Source organism: Bombina bombina, chromosome 10 (genome assembly GCF_027579735.1).
Source record: "Bombina bombina isolate aBomBom1 chromosome 10, aBomBom1.pri, whole genome shotgun sequence".
In the NCBI taxonomy this organism is placed as follows: Eukaryota; Metazoa; Chordata; class Amphibia; order Anura; family Bombinatoridae; genus Bombina; species Bombina bombina.
Window position 1 is genome coordinate 164,754,036 of NC_069508.1, and position 17,216 is coordinate 164,771,251.

The following is a 17,216-nucleotide window of genomic DNA, read 5'->3' on the forward strand; positions in this document are numbered from 1 at the left end:
TCCATTCAACACCCGTCAGTGGCTCAATGCATGGAGGTAATCGGCTTAATGGTAGCGGCAATGGACATAGTACCCTTTGCACGCTTACACCTCAGACCACTGCAACTGTGCATGCTAAGTCAGTGGAATGGGGATTACTCAGACTTATCCCCTTCTCTGAATCTGGATCAAGAGACCAGAAATTCTCTTCTATGGTGGCTTTCTCGGCCACATCTGTCCAGGGGGATGCCATTCAGCAGACCAGACTGGACAATTGTAACAACAGACGCCAGCCTTCTAGGTTGGGGTGCCGTCTGGAATTCTCTGAAGGCTCAGGGACAATGGAGTCAGGAGGAGAGTCTCCTGCCAATAAACATTCTGGAATTGAGAGCAGTTCTCAATACCCTCCTGGCTTGGCCCCAGTTGACAACTCGGGGGTTCATCAGGTTTCAGTCGGACAACATCACGACTGTAGCTTACATCAACCATCAGGGAGGGACAAGAAGCTCCCTAGCTATGATGGAAGTATCAAAGATAATTTGCTGGGCAGAGTCTCACTCTTGCCACCTGTCAGCAATCCACATCCCGGGAGTGGAGAACTGGGAGGCGGATTTCTTAAGTCGTCAGACTTTTCATCCGGGGGAGTGGGAACTTCATCCGGAGGTCTTTGCCCAAATACTTCGACGTTGGGGCAAACCAGAGATAGATCTCATGGCGTCTCGACAGAACGCCAAGCTTCCTCGTTACGGGTCCAGATCCAGGGATCCAGGAGCAGTCCTGATAGATGCTCTGACAGCACCTTGGGACTTCAGGATGGCTTACGTGTTTCCACCCTTCCCGTTGCTTCCTCGATTGATTGCCAGAATCAAACAAGAGAGAGCATCAGTGATTCTAATAGCACCTGCGTGGCCACGCAGGACTTGGTATGCAGACCTGGTGGACATGTCATCCTGTCCACCTTGGTCTCTACCTCTGAAACAGGACCTTCTGATACAGGGTCCCTTCAAACATCAAAATCTAACTTCTCTGAAGCTGACTGCTTGGAAATTGAACGCTTGATTTTATCAAGACGTGGATTTTCTGAGTCAGTTATTGATACCTTAATACAGGCTAGGAAACCTGTTACCAGAAAGATTTACCATAAGATATGGCGTAAATACCTATATTGGTGTGAATCCAAAGGTTACTCTTGGAGTAAGGTTAGGATTCCTAGGATATTGTCTTTTCTACAAGAAGGTTTAGAAAAGGGTTTATCTGCTAGTTCATTAAAGGGACAGATCTCAGCTCTGTCCATTCTGTTACACAAACGTCTGTCAGAAGTTCCTGACGTCCAGGCTTTTTGTCAGGCTTTGGCCAGAATTAAGCCTGTGTTTAAAACTGTTGCTCCACCATGGAGTTTAAACCTTGTTCTTAATGTTTTACAGGGCGTTCCGTTTGAACCCCTTCATTCCATTGATATAAAGTTGTTATCTTGGAAAGTTCTATTTTTAATGGCTATTTCCTCGGCTCGAAGAGTCTCTGAATTATCAGCCTTACATTGTGATTCTCCTTATTTGATTTTTCATTCGGATAAGGTAGTCCTGCGTACTAAACCTGGGTTCTTACCTAAGGTAGTTACTAACAGGAATATCAATCAAGAGATTGTTGTTCCTTCTTTATGCCCAAATCCTTCTTCAAAGAAGGAACGTCTACTGCACAACCTGGATGTAGTCCGTGCTCTAAAATTTTACTTACAGGCAACTAAGGAATTTCGACAAACGTCTTCTCTGTTTGTCATTTACTCTGGGCAGAGGAGAGGTCAAAAAGCTTCCGCTACCTCTCTTTCTTTTTGGCTTCGTAGCATAATTCGTTTAGCTTATGAGACTGCTGGACAGCAGCCTCCTGAAAGAATTACAGCTCATTCTACTAGAGCTGTGGCTTCCACTTGGGCCTTCAAGAATGAGGCCTCTGTTGAACAGATTTGCAAGGCTGCAACTTGGTCTTCGCTTCATACTTTTTCCAAATTTTACAAATTTGACACTTTTGCTTCATCGGAGGCTATTTTTGGGAGAAAGGTTCTTCAGGCAGTGGTTCCTTCTGTATAAAGAGCCTGCCTATCCCTCCCGTCATCCGTGTACTTTTGCTTTGGTATTGGTATCCCAGAAGTAATGATGACCCGTGGACTGATCACACTTAACAGAAGAAAACATAATTTATGCTTACCTGATAAATTCCTTTCTTCTGTAGTGTGATCAGTCCACGGCCCGCCCTGTTTTTAAGGCAGGTAAATATTTTTTTAATTTATACTCCAGTCACCACTTCACCCTTGGCTTTTCCTTTCTCGTTGGTCCTTGGTCGAATGACTGGGAGTGACGTAGAGGGGAGGAGCTATATGCAGCTCTGCTGGGTGAATCCTCTTGCACTTCCTGTTGGGGAGGAGTAATATCCCAGAAGTAATGATGACCCGTGGACTGATCACACTACAGAAGAAAGGAATTTATCAGGTAAGCATAAATTATGTTTTTTACCAGTGAAACCAATATAACATCTCAACATTCACAAATATACATTTCTGACATTCAAAAACAAAACAAAAACAAATCAGTGACCAATATAGCCACCTTTCTTTGCAAGGACACTCAAAAGCCTGCCATCCATGGATTCTGTCAGTGTTTTGATCTGTTCACCATCAACATTGCGTGCAGCAGCAACCACAGCCTCCCAGACACTGTTCAGAGAGGTGTACTGTTTTCCCTCCTTGTAAATCTCACATTTGATGATGGACCACAGGTTCTCAATGGGGTTCAGATCAGGTGAACAAGGAGGCCATGTCATTAGATTTTCTTCTTTTATACCCTTTCTTGCCAGCCACGCTGTGGAGTACTTGGACGCGTGTGATGGAGCATTGTCCTGCATGAAAATCATGTTTTTCTTGAAGGATGCAGACTTCTTCCTGTACCACTGCTTGAAGAAGGTGTCTTCCAGAAACTGGCAGTAGGACTGGGAGTTGAGCTTGACTCCATCCTCAACCCGAAAAGGCCCCACAAGCTCATCTTTGATGATACCAGCCCAAACTAGTACTCCACCTCCACCTTGCTGGCGTCTGAGTCGGACTGGAGCTCTCTGCCCTTTACCAATCCAGCCACGGGCCCATCCATCTGGCCCATCAAGACTCACTCTCATTTCATCAGTCCATAAAACCTTAGAAAAATCAGTCTTGAGATATTTCTTGGCCCAGTCTTGACGTTTCAGCTTGTGTGTCTTGTTCAGTGGTGGTCGTCTTTCAGCCTTTCTTACCTTGGCCATGTCTCTGAGTATTGCACACCTTGTGCTTTTGGGCACTCCAGTGATGTTGCAGCTCTGAAATATGGCCAAACTGGTGGCAAGTGGCATCTTGGCAGCTGCACGCTTGACTTTTCTCAGTTCATGGGCAGTTATTTTGTGCCTTGGTTTTTCCACACGCTTCTTGCGACCCTGTTGACTATTTTGAATGAAACGCTTGATTGTTTGATGATCACGCTTCAGAAGCTTTGCAATTTTAAGAGTGCTGCCTCCCTCTGCAAGATATCTCACTATTTTTGACTTTTCTGAGCCTGTCAAGTCCTTCTTTTGACCCATTTTGCCAAAGGAAAGGAAGTTGCCTAATAATTATGCACACCTGATATAGGGTGTTGATGTCATTAGACCACACCCCTCCTCATTACAGAGATGCACATCACTTAATATGCTTAATTGGTAGTAGGCTTTCGAGCCTATACAGCTTGGAGTAAGACAACATGCATAAAGAGGATGATGTGGTCAAAATACTCATTTGCCTAATAATTCTGCACTCCCTGTATATGTGTATATATGTATTTGCAGATATATATACAAATATAAATACATATGTACACACATAGACATATTTATAAGTGCATTGTAGAACTTTGCAGTTAAGTAGATGAAAACATGTTAAAGCATATATATGCAATATTAATTTTTAGTGAAGGTTTTAGCTATGTATTTACTGTAAATATTGTATATTCCATGTTCTTCATATAGGGGAATATGTTCTATGTATTTATAAATAGACATTCCTATATATATCTGTATATATCTATACCTATATATAGGTTTCTTCTTCAATCCAGGGACTGCACTCGCTGGGTTTAGGTAAATTAATAATAATTTATTATGTGGTAATGTTTTGGGGTTCGCAGACCCCTTCCTCTGACCAGCTATGACGTGTGCTACATATTCGGAGCACCAGGCTGATTTATTAATTACACTAAATATATGGGGCCAGATGTTAGGGCTGTAGTAAGGAGACCAAATATGTATTTCTGGGATATGTGATAAGCGTACGAGAGCAGGGGACTATTCAATGTTATAGATTAATCTGACAATGGTACAGATATAGCAAAAAAAAAATTTTTTTATAAACTAGCGTTCTTAATGGTATGTGTGGTATGTGGCTGGCAGTAAGAGTTATGACAAGTGACTTATAATATATGTATATCAATCCAACATTTACAGGCAGGCTGTAGGGTACTGTGTGGCAGTAGGAGGGAGATTGTGCTGAGGTCTGTCCTCATATTCTCAGTTTGTAATATTTTATTGATGGCTCAGTGTTGTATAACTTTTAGTAGTGGCATCTCAGTGTTTATTTTCACTTTAGTCGCTTGCCGTTTTTTCGGCAGCGTGTGTGAGGGTGTGGCGTCACTTGGAGGCGTTTTTCTTTTCAGCGCGCTGCTCTTTGGCACCGTTTGTTTTCCGGAAGGAGCCTTCTGCGTGTTAACTCTGCTGTCACGGTCGTCCTTGCGGTCCAGATGTCAAAAAGCATTTGTTCTGTAACAGAAGGGGCAACTATTTTGTATAAAGACAAGCTTTTTCATACTGAGCCACAATTCCCTCAGGATGATGCTGTTTAGCCATTGTCACAGCCTCCTTCCTGTTCGTCCCAACCATTAGATAAGTCACATGCAGTGCCCTGTCGTTCCTCTCAGGCTCCGGATGGAGTGTTTTTAAAGGCTGAAATAGCAGCTCAGTTATCCTCAGTGGTTTTTGAGGCGCTGGCAGCCATCCCCATGCTGCAGGGGAAGCGTAAGAGGAAGTCTGTAGATTCAGATAAGGTACCTATTCCTGTTCAGACTGACCGGATTCCTGCTTCACTCAGATCTGAGGAGGAAGATACTTTGGTGGCTTCTGAGGGTGAAATCTCAGATTCGGAATGTGTAATTCCTTCATCTGATGCTCAAGTGGTTTCCTTCAGATTTAAGCTTGAGCACCTTCGTGCTTTATTAAAGGAGGTTTTAGCTACGTTGGATGATACTTTGATGTTCCTTCTCCTGGGGAGGTATTTCTAGTGCCAGACCGCGCCACGGAAATTATTTCTAAGGAATGGGAGATACCAGGTATTCCCTTCTTCCCTTCCCCGGTCTTCAGGAAGATGTTTCCTGTGGCTAACTCCATCAGGGAATCATGGCAGACAATTCCTAAAGTGGAAGGAGCGATTTCCACTTTGGCTAAAATAACTACTATTCCTATTTAGGACAGCTGTTCCTTTAAGGATCCTATGGATAATAAGCTGGAGGCTCTCTTAAAGAAGATGTATACGCATCAGGGTCTGCAATGGCAACTGGCAGTATGCATTGCTACAGTGACTAGTGCGGCAGCTTACTGGTTTCCCTTCAAGCTGAGACTCCTTTAGAGGAAATTCAGGATAGGATTAAGGCTCTTAAGTTAGCCATTTCTTTTATCACTGATGCTTCTTTACAGGTCATTAAAGGGACAGTCAAGTCCAAAAAAACCTTTCATGTTTTAAATAGGGTATGCAATTTTAAACAACTTCCCAATTTACTTTTATCACCAATTTTTCTTTGTTCTCTTGGTATTCTTAGTTGAAAGCTAAAAGTAGGAGGTTCATATGCTAATTCCTTAGACCTTGAAGACTGCCTCTAATCTGAATACATTTTGACCACTAGAGGGCATTAGTTCACATGTTGCATATAGATAACATTGAGCTCATGCACATAAAGTGACCTAGGACTGAGCACTGATTAGCTAAACTGCATGTCTGTCAAAAGAACTGAAATAAGGGGTCAGTCAGCAGAAGCTTATATACAAGATAATTACAGAGGTAAAACGTGTATTATTATAACTGTGTTGGTTATGCAAAACTGGGGAATGGGTAATAAAGGGATTATCTTTCTTTTTAAACAACAAAAATTCTGGTGTTGACTGTCCCTTTAAGTTGGGAGCCAAGATATTGGGCTTTTGCAATCTTAGCTCGTAGGGCGCTCTGGCTTAAATCCTGGTCTGCCGATGTTTCTTTGAAATCTAAGCTTTTGGCTATCCCTTACAAGGGAAAGACCTTGTTCGGACTGGCATTGGCAGAAATTATCTCTATCACAGGTGGTAAAGGTTCTTTTTTACCTCAAGACAAGAGGAATAAATCAAAGGGTCGCAAGACTAATTTTTGTTCCTTTCGTAACCTCGGAGGTAAGTCTTCCCCTGCTTCTGCCAAACAGGATCAATCCAAGCCCGCATGGAAACCTGGGCAGTTCTGGAGCAAGGGGAAGCAGTCCAAGAGGCCCACAGCTGAATCCAATCTGTAGACCAGATAAAAAGAGAGGCATTCTTGAAATGTGTCCAGGACCTTTCCCTTTTGGGAGTGATAGTGCCTGTACCAAGTCAGGAACAGGGTCTCGAGTTTTACTCAAACTTGTTTGTTGTTCCCAAAAAAGAGGGAACTTTCAGGCCCATTCTAGATCTAAAGTTACTAAACAAGTTCCTCAGAGTGCCGTCCTTCAAGATGGAGACTATCCACTCCATCCTGCCCCTGGTTCAAGACGGTCAATTCATGACTACCATAGATCTGAAGGATGCGTACCTGCACGTTCCCATTCACATGGATTATCACAAATATCTGAGGTTTGCTTATCTAGACCAACACTTCCAATTTGTATCGCTTCCATTCGGCCTTGCCACAGCTCCCAGGATCTTCTCAAAGGTCCTGGGGGCTCTATTGGCAGTAGTTCGGTCTCGAGGAATTGCAGTGGCATTTATCTGGACGACATTCTGGTTCAGGCGCCATCCTTTCAACTAGCAGAATCTCATACAAAGACATTGTTGGCGTTCCTTCGTTCCCACGGTTGGAAACAGTTCTCTGGATCTGTCTACAAGAGTGACCTTTTTTCTAGCTATGAGGATTTTTCTGACGGAGGTCAGAAGAGTCAAGATTCTGTCTGCTTGCCTGTCTCTACAGTCGGCGGCACGACCGTCAGTGGCTCAATGCATGGAGGTAATCGGGTTGATGGTAGCTTCCATGGACATAGTTCTTTTTGCTCGTTTCCATTTGAGACCCCTGCAGCTATGCATGCTTGCTCAGTGGAACGTGGATAATACAGATCTATCTCAGAGAATAGTTCTGGATCAGTCAACCAAGGACTCCCTTCTGTGGTGGCTATCTCAGTAACTGTTTTCAGAGACCTTTTTGGGTAGTTGTGACCATGGATGCCAGCCTGTTAGGATAAGGGGCAGTCTGTGACTTGTTGAAGGCGCAGGGACTTTGGTCTCAGGAGGAATCTGCTCTCCCCATAAACATTCTGGAGTTGAGAGCGATCTTCAAAGCCTTGATGGCTTGGCCTCAGCTGGCTCTAGCCCGGTATATCAGATTCCAGACGGACAACATAACCTCAGTGGCCTACATCAATCACCAAGGGGGAACTCTGAGTTCCTTAGCCATGAAGGAGGTGGCACGGATCATCCATTAACATTCCAGGAGTGGACAATTGGGAGGCGGATTTTCTGAGCAGACAGACTTTTCATCCTGGGGAGTGTTCTCCAGGTTAACAATCAAATGGGGTTTACCAGAATTGGATCTGATGGCGTCTCGTCAGAACAAAAAACTCCCAAAGTACGGTTCAAGGTCGAGAGACCCTCAAGCCTTTCTGATAGATGCTCTGGCAGTTCCTTGGAACTTCAGGTTGGCATATCTCTTTCCTCCGTTTGCTCTACTTCCGCGAGTCATTGCTCATTGCTCTACTTCTGCAAGTCATTGCTCGGATCAAGCAGGAGAGAGCATCAGTGATTCGTATAGCTCCTGTGTGGCTTTGCAGGATCTGGTATGCAGATCTAGTAGAGATGTTGTCCCTACCTTTGTGGAGACTGCCTCTCAGGAAGGACCTTCTGCTTCAGGGGCCCTTCCTTAATCCGATTCTCGTTTCTCTTAAGCTGACCGCTTAGAGATTGAACACTTGATCTTAGCCAAGCGTGGATTTTCAGAATCAGTTATTGAGACCATGGTTCAGGCTCGTAAGCCTTTCACTAGAAAGATATACCATTAGATATGGTGTAAATATCTTTATTAGTGTGAGTCTAAGGGATATTCTTGGAGTAAGGCAGGATCCCAAGGATTTTATCTTTTCTCCAGGAAGGCCCTGAGAAGGGGTTATCTGTCAGTACCCTCAAGGGTCAGATTTCTGCTCTTTCCATTCTGTTACACAAGCGTTTGGTGGACGTGCCTGATGTTTAATCCTTCTGTCAGGCCCTGGTCACAACCAGGCCTGTGTTTAAGTCAGTTGCTCCTCCTTGGAGCCTTAACCTTGTTCTTAAAGTTTTTCAACAAGCTCCGTTTGAGCCTATGCATTCCATGATATTAAATTATTATCTAGGAAGGTTTTGTTTCTTACTGCTGTTTCTTCTGCTAGGAGAGTTTCTGAACTCTCTGCTTTGCAGTGTGATCCTCCTTATCTAATATTTCATTCAGATAAGGCAGTTCTCCGTTCCAAGTTTGGTTTTCTTCCTAAAGTTGTTTTGGACAGGAATATTAATCAGGAAATTGTTGTTCTTTCTCTCTGTCCTAATCCTTCTTCTCATGAGTAAAGTTTATTGCACAACTTAGATGTTGTGCGTGCTCTTAAGTTCTATTTACAGGCTAACAAGGACTTTCGTCAGTCTTCTGCTTTGTTTGTTTGCTTTTCCGGAAAACGTAAGGGTCAGAAAGCTACTGCCACTTCTCTTTCTCTTTGGTTGAGAAGTATTATTCATTTAGCATATGAGACTGCTGGACAGCAGCCTCCTGAGAGAATTAACAGCTCATTCCACCAGGGCGGTGTCTACTTTGTGGGCCTTAAAGAATGAGGCGTCTGTTTAACAGATTTGTAGGCTGTGACTTGGTTTTCTTTGCACACTTTTTCCAAATTCTATAAATTCAATACTTTTGCCTCGGCCGAGGCATCTTCAAGCAGTGGTGCCTTCTGTTTAGGTTACCTGTCTACCTCCCTTATCACCTGTGTCCTCTAGCTTGGGTATTGATTCCTAACAGTAATTGATGATCCTGTGGACTCACCGTGTCATAAGAAAGAAAACAAAATTTATGCTTACCTGATAAATTTCTTTCTTTCTTGACACAGTGAGTCCACGGCCCTCCCTGTTTTTTCATACAGTTTTTGTTTATATAAATCTCAGGCACCTCTGCACCATGTGTTACTTCCTTTCTCTCCTTTTTCTTCGGTCGAATGACTGGGGGTTTGTGGGAAGGGAGGTGATACTTAACAGCTTTGCTGTGGTGCTCTTTGCCTCCTCCTGCTGGCCAGGAGTGATATTCCCAACAGTAATTGATGATTCCGTGAACTCACTGTGTCAAGAAAGAAAGAAATTTTGGGTTTTACTTCTATAGGGGAATACGTAAACGCGCATGCGATATTCTATATTCTTTTTGCACTTGTCTGGGTTAGCGCTTGAATGAAAACAGTTTACTTTCAACTCTTAATACGAGCACAACCTGACAAGAGTAAAAAGCTTCTAGAGGAATTAACGATCGAATGGAAGCTTTAATTTACGCTTTATTTGTAATCTGGCCCATAATTTGATTTAACCCCATTGACAGAAACAAGGAGAAATTCCAGCATATCATTTTTCTAAAGAATTGCACATCCAAAATGTGTTTATATGTAACCGTACCATAATATATTTTATTTCCTTGTAACGGTTTAATCCGTGAGATAATCCAGAGCCAATCCGAGTATCTTGTCTGTTAGGGATTTGTAATGAGGTTCTCAATCCTTGCAGATTTCTTCTCTGAGAGCTGAGATAACCAATCAAGAGTCACAGATTTACACTTATGAAGATGAACTGAAAGAGGCAAAGGAAGAACTGAGCCGGCTGCAGGAAGAGACCGTGCAGTTGGAGGAAAATTTGGAAACAGGGAAGAGTCGGCTGGAGCCACTAGAAAAGGAATTACATGAATCTCAACAAGAGATCCGTTCTGTAAGTTGCTGCGCTGCAACCAATTCCTATCATTGTCTGCTTCTAATAAAATACATATACTTGTTATTTAAAGGGACATAAAAACCAAAAGGATTCAGACAGAGCAAACAACAACTTTATAATTTACTGCTATTATCACATTTTCTTCTTTCTCTTGGTATCTTTTATTGAAAAAAGCTCAGGAGCGTGCACGTCTGGAGCACTTTATAGCAGCAGTTTTGCTAGAATGTTATCCATTATCAAGAGCACTAGATGACAGCACTATTTCCTGACATGTAGTGCTCCAGACACCTACAATAAATAATAATATGGGAACAAAGCAAATTTGATAATAGAAATAAATTGGAAAGCTTTTTTTAAAATAGTGTACTGTCTGAATCACAAAAGGTAATATTGGGGTTTCAACATTTAAGCTTTATTATCACTTTGGTGTTCAGTCCGTCTAACAAAGCCACATGATGAGCAGTTGACAGCTGTGGCATTTGTGGGACTATTGTAGTTGCTAACAGCTTGAGGCTTTGACTACAGCTACCTCTGATCCAGCTACCTGACTTGTGAAGTTGTAGCCGTGACCATATTTATGGTTTATTTCAGGTCCAGGAGAAGTTGAAAGAATTGAAGGTGTCTGAGAATCACTTTGGGGATCAGCTGAACTGGTGCAATCATGTGGAACCACCTCTGGTTAATGGGAATGCAGATCACTCCAGTCTCAGTAACAGCAGCAGTGAGAATGCAAACCTGCACCAAAATGCTGAGTGTGAGACCCTGGGCCAGCTGGATTACCAGACCACTAGCTCACCTGTGAGTGCACTTACTGTCTAAAACTAATGCAGACCAGTAGCTCACCTGTGAGTGTACTTACTGTCTAAAACGAATGCAGACCACTAGCTCACCTGTGAGTGCACTTACTGTCTAAAACTAATGCAGACCACTAGCTCACCTGTGAGTGCACTTACTGTCTAAAACTAATGCAGACCACTAGCTCACCTGTGAGTGCACTTACTGTCTGATACTAATGCAGACCACTAGCTTACCTGTAAGTGCACCTACTGTTTGATACTAATGCAGACCACTAGCTCACCTGTGAGTGCACTTACTGTCTGATACTAATGCAGACCACTAGCTCACCTGTGAGTGCACTTACTGTCTAATAATAATGCAGACCACTAGCTCACCTGTGAGGGCACTTACTGTCTAAAACTAATGCAGACCACTAGCTCACCTGTGAGTGCACTTACTGTCTAAAAGTAATGCAGACCACTAGCTCACCTGTGAGTGCACTTACTGTCTAATAATAATGCAGACCACTAGCTCACATGTACATGTATTTACTGTCTAACAATAATGCAGACCACTAGCTCACCTGTGAGTGCACTTACTGTCTAAAACTAATGCAGACCACTAGCTCACCTGTGAGTGCACTTACTGTCTAAAACGAATGCAGACCACTAGCTCACCTGTGAGTGCACTTACTGTCTAAAACTAATGCAGACCACTAGCTCACCTGTGAGTGCACTTACTGTCTAAAACTAATGCAGACCACTAGCTCACCTGTGAGTGCACTTACTGTCTAAAACAAATGCAGACCACTAGCTCACCTGTGAGTGCACTTACTGTCTGATACTAATGCAGACCACTAGCTTACCTGTAAGTGCACTTACTGTCTGATACTAATGCAGACCACTAGCTCACATGTAAATGTATATCTAACAATAATGCAGACCACTAGCTCACCTGTGAGTGCACTTACTGTCTAAAACGAATGCAGACCACTAGCTCACCTGTGAGTGCACTTATTGTCTGATACTAATGCAGACCACTAGCTTACCTGTAAGTGCACTTACTGTCTGATACTAATGCAGACCACTAGCTCACCTGTGAGTGCACTTAATGTCTGATACTAATGCAGACCACTAGCTCACCTGTGAGTGCACTTACTGTCTGATACTAATGCAGACCACTAGCTCACCTGTGAGTGCACTTACTGTCTGATTCTAATGCAGACCACTAGCTTACCTGTAAGTGCACTTACTGTCTGATACTAATGCAGACCACTAGCTCACCTGTGAGTGCACTTACTGTCTAATAATAATACAGACCACTAGCTCATCTGTAAGTGCACTTACTGTATAATAATAATGCATACCACTAGCTCACCTGTGAGTGTACTTACTGTCTAAAACTAATGCAGACCACTAGCTCACCTGTGAGTGCACTTTCTGATACTTATGCAGACCACTAGCTCACATGTAAATGTATTTACTGTCTAACAATAATGCAGACCACTAGCTCACCTGTAAGTGCACTTACTGTCTAATAGTAATGCAGACTATTAGCTCACCTGTAAGTGATATTAATGCAAACCACTAGCTCACCTGTAAGTAATACTAATGCAGAACACTAGTTCACCTATAAGTGGACTTACTGTCTGATACTAATGCAGACCACTAGCTTACCTGTAAGTGCACTTACTGTCTGATATCAATGCAGCCCATTAGCTCACCTGTAAGTGATTATAATGCAGACCACTAGCTCACCTGTGTTACAAATGCAGATCACTAACTCACCTGTAAGTGATACTAATCCAGACCACTAACTCACCTGTAAGTTATACTAATGCAGACCTCTAACTCACCTGTAAGTTATACTAATGCAGACCTCTAACTCACCTGTAAGTGATACTACTGCAGACCACTAGCTCACCTGTAAGTGATACTACTGCAGACCACTAGCTCACCTGTAAGTGATACTAATGCAGACCACTATCTCACCTGTAAGTGACACTATTGCAGACCTCTAACTCACCTGTAAGTGATACATTACTTACTGTCTGATAGTAATGCAGACAACTAGCTCACCTGTGATACTAATGCTAACCACTAGCTCACCTGCAAGTGATACTAATGCAGACCACTAGATCACCTATAAGTGCACTTACTGTCTGATACTAATGCAGACCACTAGCTCACATGTAAGTGCATTTACTGTCTAATAATAATGCAGACCACTAGCTCACTTGTAAGTGCACTTAATAATGGAGACCATTAGCTCACCTGTGAGTGCACTTTCTGATACTTATGCAGACCACTAGCTGAGCTGTAAGTCTGTTTACTGTCTGATTCTAATGCAGACCACTAGATTACCTGTAAGTGTACTTACTGTCTAATAGTAATGTAGACTACTAGCTCACCTGTAAGTGCACTTACTGTCTGATAGTAATGCAAACCACTAGCTCACCTGTAAGTGATACTAATGCAAACCACTAGCTCACCTTCTAAGTGATACTAATGCAGACCACTAGTTCACCTGTAAGTGCACTTACTGTCTGATATCAATGCAGACCACTAGCTCACCTGTAAGTGATCGTAATGCAGACCACTAACTCACCTGTAAGTGATACTAATGCAGACCACTAGTTCACCTGTAAGTGATACTAATGCAGACCACTAGTTCACCTGTAAGTGACCGTAGTGCAGACCACTAGCTCACCTGTAAGTGATACTAATGCAGACCACTAACTCACCTGTAAGTGATACTAATGCAGACCACTAGTTCACCTGTAAGTGATACTAATGCAGACCACTAGTTCACCTGTAAGTGACCGTAGTGCAGACCACTAGCTCACCTGTAAGTGATACTAATGCAGACCACTAACTCACCTGTAAGTGATACTAATGCAGACCACTAACTCACCTGTAAGTGATACTAATGCAGACCTCTAGCTCACCTGTAAGATATACTAATGCTGACCATTAGCTCACCTGTAAGTGCACTTACTGTCTAATAGTAATGCAGACTACTAGCTCACCTGTAAGTGATATTAATGCAAACCACTAGCTCGCCTGTACGTGATACTAATGCAGACCACTAGCTCACCTGTAAGTGATATTAATGCAAACCACTAGCTCACCTGTAAGTGCACTTACTGTCTAATAGTAATGCAGACTACTAGCTCACCTGTAAGTGGTATTAATGCAAACCACTAGCTCACCTGTACGTGATACTAATGCAGACCACTAGCTCACCTGTAAGTGATATTAATGCAAACCACTAGCTCACCTGTAAGTTATACTAATGCAGACCACTAGCTCACCTGTAAGTAATCGTAATGCAGACCACTAACTCACCTGTAAGTGATACTAATGCGGACCACTAGTTCACCTGTAAGTGATCGTAGTGCAGACCACTAGCTCACCTGTAAGTGATACTAATGCAGACCACTAACTCACCTGTAAGTGATACTAATGCAGACCACTAACTCACCTGTAAGTGCACTTACTGTCTAATAGTAATGCAGACTACTAGCTCACCTGTAAGTGATATTAAAGCAAACCACTAGCTCACCTGTAAGTGATACTAATGCAGAACACTAGCTCACCTGTGTTACAAATGCAGATCACTAACTCACCTGTAAGTAATACTAATGCAGACCACTAACTCACCTGTAAGTGATACTAATGCAGACCTCTAACTCAACTGTAAGTGATACTAATGCAGACCTCTAACTCAACTGTAAGTGATACTAATGCAGACCACTAGCTAATCTGTAAGTGATACTACTGCAGACCACTAGCTCACCTGTAAGTGATACTAATGCAGACCACTAGCTCATCTGTAAGTGATCGTAGTGCAGACCACTAGCTCACCTGTAAGTGATACTAATGCAGACCACTAACTCACCTGTAAGTGATACTAAAGCAGACCCCTAGCTCACCTGTAAGTGATACTAATGCAGACCACTAACTCACCTGTAAGTGATACTAATGCAGACCACTAGTTCACCTGTAAGTGACCGTAGTGCAGACCACTAGCTCACCTGTAAGTGATACTAATGCAGACCACTAACTCACCTGTAAGTGATACTAAAGCAGACCCCTAGCTCACCTGTAAGTGATACTAATGCAGACCACTAACTCACCTGTAAGTGATACTAAAGCAGACCCCTAGCTCACCTGTAAGTGATACTAATGCAGACCACTAACTCACCTGTAAGTGATACTAAAGCAGACCCCTAGCTCACCTGTAAGTGATACTAATGCAGACCACTAACTCACCTGTAAGTGATAGTAATGCAGACCACTAGCTCACCTGTAAGTGATACTAATGCAGACCACTAGCTCACCTGTAAGTGATACTAATGCAGACCACTAGCTCACCTGTAAGTGATACTAATGCAGACCACTAGCTCACCTGTAAGTGATACTAATGCAGACCTCTAACTCACCTGTAAGTGATACTAATGCAGACCTCTAACTCACCTGTAAGTGATACTACTGCAGACCACTAGCTAAGTGATACTAATGCAGACCACTAGCTCACCTGTAAGTGATACTAATGCAGACCACTAGCTCACCTGTAAGTGATACTAATGCAGACCTCTAACTCACCTGTAAGTGATACTAATGCAGACCTCTAACTCACCTGTAAGTGATACTAATGCAGACCACTAACTCACCTGTAAGTGATACTAATGCAGACCACTAGCTAAGTGATACTAATGCAGACCACTAGCTCACCTGTAAGTGATACTACTGCAGACCACTAGCTAAGTGATACTAATGCAGACCACTAGCTCACCTGTAAGTGATACTAATGCAGACCACTAGCTCACCTGTAAGTGATACTAATGCAGACCTCTAACTCACCTGTAAGTGATACTAATGCAGACCTCTAACTCACCTGTAAGTGATACTACTGCAGACCACTAGCTAAGTGATACTAATGCAGACCACTAGCTCACCTGTAAGTGATACTAATGCAGACCACTAACTTACAAAGACAGGGCAACACCAAGGGCAAGTAAACTGTAATGATTAAAATGTATTATTCTCTACTGGGCTTCTTCATAGAAAACTGTTCAGTGAAAAGTATCTGCAGAGATTTTGGTCCTTAGTAGTTGCCAGGAGCATGTGGTTATCTGTTAACATATTTTACTGTGATCTGTGTTCTTTTGTTAGGTAAGAAGTAGTCCGGAAATAACACACACATCAGGCAGTGATGCAGAAGAAAAAGAAGAAAACCCTCCTGAGAAGGTTTGTTTAGATGCTATGCAGGAATTAACATCCATTACTGATGGGCAGAGAGATATCGCCAGGTCCGTTCACTGGCAAACTGCTATTTGGTGATCTGAGAGAGTGATAGGTGGATTTAGAGTAAAAAAAAATGCGAAGAGGTTGGTAGACTGAAATGATGAGAAAAAAATAGAACACATGAAAAAGGCGACATCAAAATGTTTTGTTTTTTTTTGCGCTAGCAATATTATGTCACTGATCTGAAGTATACTGTCATTTTGTAAATGTTCAAGTGAGATTTTGTAGGAGATGGTCTAACGGGAAAAAGAGGGCAGGGTAGAAGGAAATGCAGAGCTTGTAAAAATATAGAAAATGAAAACCTTAGCACCCACTAGGAGCTAAAAGTATTAATCAGATAGTACATGTGATTTCTATCAGTTTCTATCATCTTGTATTTCAAGGCAGTGATACAAGCACAGAAATAGTGAAACATATCTACACTTGTGCTCATAAGTTTACATACTCTGGCGGACTTAATGATTTCTTTTCAGAGAATATGAATGATAACAGAAAAACTTTTCTTTCACTCATGGTTAGTGTTTGGATGAAGCCATTTATTATCACTCAACTTTGTTTACTCTTTTTATATCATAATGACAACAGAAACTACCCAAATGACCCTGATCAAAAGTTTACATACCCTGGTGATTTTGGCCTGATAGCATGCACACAAGTTGACACAAAGGGGTTTGAATGACTATTAAAGGTAACCATCCTCACCTGTAATCTGTTTGCTTGTAATTAGTGTGTGTGTATAAAAGGTCAATGAGTTTCTGGACTCCTGACAGACCCTTGCAACTTTCATCCAGTGCTGCACTGACGTTTCTGGATTCTGAGTCATGGGGAAAGCAAAAGAATTGTCAAAGGATTTGTGGGAAAAAGGTAGTTGAACTGTATAAAACAGGAAAGGGATATAAAAAGATATCCAAAGAATTG

General features: G+C 42.4%; 1 protein-coding gene across 3 annotated transcripts in view; it reads left to right on the plus strand.

The window, feature by feature from the left end:
* The window catches only part of EPS15 (epidermal growth factor receptor pathway substrate 15), a 269,067-nt gene that overhangs the window by 185,911 nt on the left and 65,940 nt on the right, over positions 1-17,216 (plus strand). For all 3 annotated transcript variants that reach the window (XM_053693489.1, XM_053693490.1, XM_053693491.1), the window contains 3 exons: positions 10,012-10,209; positions 10,804-11,010; positions 16,167-16,241. In XM_053693489.1, the coding sequence (XP_053549464.1) occupies positions 10,012-10,209; positions 10,804-11,010; positions 16,167-16,241 (480 nt within the window). The remainder of the gene's footprint in view (positions 1-10,011; positions 10,210-10,803; positions 11,011-16,166; positions 16,242-17,216) is intronic.